General features: G+C 31.9%; 1 protein-coding gene across 1 annotated transcript; it reads left to right on the top strand.

Annotated features, from left to right (window-relative positions):
• Positions 1-280: 280 nt before the first annotated feature.
• LOC114321448 (uncharacterized) lies at positions 281-616 on the top strand. The gene has a single exon (XM_028268612.2). It carries the CDS (start codon positions 281-283, stop codon positions 614-616), a length of 336 nt encoding a protein of 111 aa, XP_028124413.2.
• Positions 617-4,901: the final 4,285 nt, after the last annotated feature.

The raw sequence follows: 4,901 nt of genomic DNA, 5'->3' as shown, positions 1-4,901 counted from the left end.
TGAGTTTAAAAAATAAATTTTAAAAATAGATTTCTATATCATTTTTCATAATATATATATATATATATATATATCTATATTATTATACTTAGTGTTGAAGGGACATGAGTAATGTTTAAACCTAAGATTATGGGTTTCTTACTTATCTGAATCATCGTGTGCTAGTGTAAATATATATATATATATATATATCCACACAAGAACTCGAATCATTCTTCGCCATTGTTGTTCTTGATTTGATCTTGGAAATGACTCTCACTCTCTTCAATTCAATCTTCCAATGGCTCACCTCCTCGTGGCCTCCGCCGCCACATGGACGGCAGTTCTGACGGTGACTGTGGTGGTGGCGTCGTTCTGGTCTGAGGCGGCGTTCGTATCGGCGATCTCTCAGAAGTCTGTATTCTCTCGGGCATGTGACAGGGAGGGGTTGGTTAGGGTTCCGATGGATGTTCAAACAGAGGTTCTGTGCTTCCCGGTTCAGATGTTTCGGCGGCGGTCCAAACTGCTGGGCCTATTGGCTCCTCTGGTTTTTGCGACAGTCATCATCGGCGCCTCAGCTTTGGTTGTTCGAGCCTGGGGGTTGTGGGACGTTCATGATGATGATGAGACACATTGAAGACCTTGGAGCTCAACTAAATCGATCACGGTTGATTTTCTCGCTTTTGCTTTAATTCACAGTGCAATATTGGAATCTAAAGCCTTGGTTTGAATTTGTATTTTGTATATTCACACAAATCATGTTATATATTAGTTTCTTCTTGTTTGCATTACTTGTGGAAGTTGATTGTAGATATGTTTTGTTTACTCAAAACAATATCTAACTATATATATATATATATATATTTGTGTGTTAGCAAAATGAAATCCAGTTTGAGAAAAAAATTTGAAAAATATGTTTATTTGTTTTTTTTTTAAATTTATTGATTTTCTTCTTTTAATGAATCTTTTAAAAAATTTAGATCTCTAGATTTAAGTCGACGAGATGTATCAAAAAATAAAAAAAAAAATTAAAAAAGACATCAAAACATTAAAAAAATAGTAAACTTTTTATTTATTTATTTTGGTATTTTAAATTTTTTTTTTAGAATTTTTACAGACTAATTTTTTTTTTTATTTAAAAAAGGTACCATAATTTTAAAAAAAATGTTACTAAAAAAAAAAAAGATTTTGTAAGTGCTCCCATTTCCGGTGGATGTGTATATATGGACATTCTTAAAAATATATATATTTTTTAAATTTAATTGGGTAGACTTTTGTTATGAAGTGTTTTTGTATACTCAAAATACCGTAATGACCAAGTCACATAGATTAGGGGTACCCATTCCTGTTGCAACTAGGCTTGTATATATCGTATCCAGTATATACGTGTATCCATATTCAATAAATATTCAAAATTTACGCATTAACGCTTTTAAAGTACTCATATTTTGTAGGTGTTCATAAATTAAATTTATCTAATTTCAAAGCAAATCAGAGATTGAATCATTCCTCATTAAAATCGCAACTAATATATAATTAGATAAGATATATCACTCCTAACTAATCATTGGTTTGGTTTGGTTTGGTTTGGTTTGGTCTGGTTTGGTCTAGTCTATAGTTCTTAAAATAATATATAACTGGATATGATATATATTTCACAATAATGTTATATTTCTTAATTTGTCACTCCTACATGATCCTTAATGATATGGCATTGAAGTTAAACCCCCACATGATGGAATGTTTGACAAATCAAAATTTTACACTTGTCTGACACATCATTAATTTAGGGATAATTTTTAAAAATAACAAATTGCGTGTCTCAAATATTTTTCTATATCTTATTATAAAATATAAACTATCAACAAGTGACATAATTGAGTTGATCAAACCTAACTCAATTCCATAAATTGGTATTTGAATCTTGCTAGCCAATGCATTTTTTTTCTTACATACAGAAATATCTAAAAATAATAAATAAATATATCACTCTTCAAATCGGTTCAGAATTATAATTGAAACCTTAAAATCGCAAATCGAATTTACTAAGTTAATTTAAACAGTTCCATCATTTGGCGTTCAAAATAAAATAAAATAAAATAAATTCCACCGTTTTATGAAATTGGTACCATAACCAAAACTAATAAATTCCCCGAATATACCAACACTTGGATCGAATTGAAGTGATTATTTATTTATTTATTTATTTGAATTCTACCAGTTTTTTATGAGTACTCCTAATTACATCCATATATAACTCCTTACAATCATGAAGCAAATGGCTCAACAAAAACCATATTATCAACAAAAGGCTAACAGTGCCTTGTGAAACAACTCAAATATTGAAATCAAACAATGAGAAACACACAGAGGCACACACACACACACATATAATTTAAATTTTCTAAGCTGAATTAACCAACTGGTTGCTGAAATTCTGAAGTTTCTTGGCTAACACCTTGTCTGTGGTAAACTTGCTTGGTGGCCCCTCATTGCAGTCAAGAAAATACTTTCCAGTTACACCTTTCAACTTGGGGTGAAGTTCCATGTAGCATGTTGTGGCTGCTCCCTGAAGAAAAAAAAAAAAAACTTAAAAAATGGAAATGAAAAAAAAAAATGGAAATGGAACAAGTGATTCTTAAGCAAGAAACTAGTGAAAGTACTAGGTAGCTGGGCCACAAATTAAAAACTTAATTATAGATAATATGGTCTAATTGTTTCCATTACAATTAAAACATATTATAAAAAGGTTATCAAAATAAGCACTAGTATTGAGACCAGTAATATTTTGCAACCAAAATCTTTAGGCGTGATTTGAATCTGACTGTTTTAGTATATGTTTAAGTTCTACTTGACTAGATGGATTAGAAATTTTTAAAAAATAAGAAGTTAAAAAAATCACTTTTAAGCCCTCTTTTTTTTTTTTTAGTAAACTTTTTTTTTGAAAATTTTCATTAAAAGAAATCCTTCTACAATAGATGAATTGATGAAAAAGTAAAAAATAAAATAAAATTTGACTTAATACATTTGAAAAAAATCACTAAAGACCAACCACCAATTTGGTTTATAACCAAACGAAAGCCTCATAATCAAAGGCTATTTTGATTCAAAGCCAACCACCACAAAGTCTTATAACTAATCATCACAAATCTGACAATCACAAAACTTCATAACTAAGTATACACAACTCATAATCAAGCCAACAATGTTTCATAACTAGTAATAGTAGAAATCTTGAAGGGTTTAAATGAAAAAAAAAGAAAAAAGAAAAAAAATAGGCAGTGGTTGACACAAAGTTTAGAGTGGCCAAATCTGTTTGGTTTTAATTTTCAAAATTCACTTTTCAAAAAATTCTACTTTTTTGTTCTCCGTATTTTTTTTATTGAATTTTTAAATATTTTAAGCAATTTTTAGATACACCTGACATAAATACGCTTAAAAAGTATAATATTTGTGAAAAAAAAATCTTTAAAAAAATACTAAATACCAAAACCACAAAAAAAAATAAATAAATAAAAACAAAATTCAGTACAATATTTGTCTTTTTATGTATTTATTATTTTTTAAAAATAATTTTTCACAAATATTTTACTATTTAGATACATCTAAGTAAGGTGCATCTAACAAAGTAAAAAATTGTTGGAAATTTTAAAAATATTCACTAAAAATAAAAAAAAAAGCTTAAAAAAAAAACAAAAAACTCAATTTTCAAAAAATTGAATTCAAAAAACTAAAACCAAACACTTTGATTATTTTTTTATTTTTGGTTAATGAGTAAACTCCCAAGCCTGTTATCCGCTGATTTCGGAATCAACTACGTAATGTCGGTTAACTAGAGTAGAACGGGGGTCAAATATCGGGTGTGTGCACCAACTCCGCAACACACACACTATTTTAGTTAAAGAGAGCAACGGTCAAGATTCAACCTCACAACTAAGCCCTGGATACCGGTCGTCTAGCACTTAGAGGGCCATCCTAGGACCACTACACCAAATCCCTAGGAGTTGGCCCTAGGGGTTGTGAAACCTAAGATCTCAGGGCTTATACCCCAAAGCCTGACCAGAGTGCCACAGCCCCTTGGGTTACTGATTAGTTTTTACCCCTTTCCTTTTCACTTGCTATTGACAGAGAGGGATTGATTACCTGTGGGACGTTCTTCCATAGGAAACAAGAACTACCTTCGAAAATTTTGAAAAAAAGAGAGAAAGAAAGTTACTGAAATAATTAATCATCTAAGTCTTCTTCCCTCCCATTTTTCAAACTACAGAACAGTACTAAAGTGAGTACATGCTCATGAGCAGGATAGAATGGGGGTGTTTGGTAGAGCTTAAAAGTTGCTTAACTTAGCTTTTAGATTATTTTAAGCTGTTTTGGTATGTCTGGTAAAACTTAAAATCACTTTTTGTACCTTAAATTAAGCCAAAAATGTGTTTTTTGGCTGAGTCGCCTCCGGGCTGCTTAACTCATTCAGCTTAAGCGAGAAGCTACAAATTGAGGGAGAAAATTACTTAAATGCCCTTTACTAATTTGAAGTATTACCAAATTGCCATTATATAAACCACAAAACATCACTGTTCATTCTTAGAGAGAGAGAGAGAGAGAGAGGTAATTTTCGACGAGAGGCGATTTCCAACGGGTGATTTTCGGTGCTCTCTCTCTCTCTCTCTCATACGAGTGCTCTCCCTCTCTCTCACGCTCACGAACCAAATCTCTTCTCTCTCTTAGCGATCGAAACCCTAGCTTCGCGATCGAAATCCTAACCATCGACTGTGTGATGATTGCGATCTGAAACCCTAGAGTCACGATCGACTGAGTGATGACCGATGGTGACGATCAACAATCCGTCGTCGTCCGACGTTGGTTCGTCGCTGCTGCTCTCTCTCTCTCCAGCATTGGTTCGTCGTTGTTGTTCTCTTTCTCCG

Source organism: Camellia sinensis, chromosome 3 (genome assembly GCF_055761805.1).
Source record: "Camellia sinensis isolate YWXY chromosome 3, ASM5576180v1, whole genome shotgun sequence".
In the NCBI taxonomy this organism is placed as follows: domain Eukaryota; kingdom Viridiplantae; phylum Streptophyta; class Magnoliopsida; order Ericales; family Theaceae; genus Camellia; species Camellia sinensis.
Note: the sequence above shows the minus strand (reverse complement) of the source record. Positions and strands in the feature narration are given on the sequence as shown.

What these genes read in the sequence shown, in the direction of transcription:
- LOC114321448 (XM_028268612.2), top strand. Translation starts at nt 281, where the DNA reads ATGGCTCACCTCCTCGTGGCCTCCGCCGCCACATGGACGGCAGTTCTG.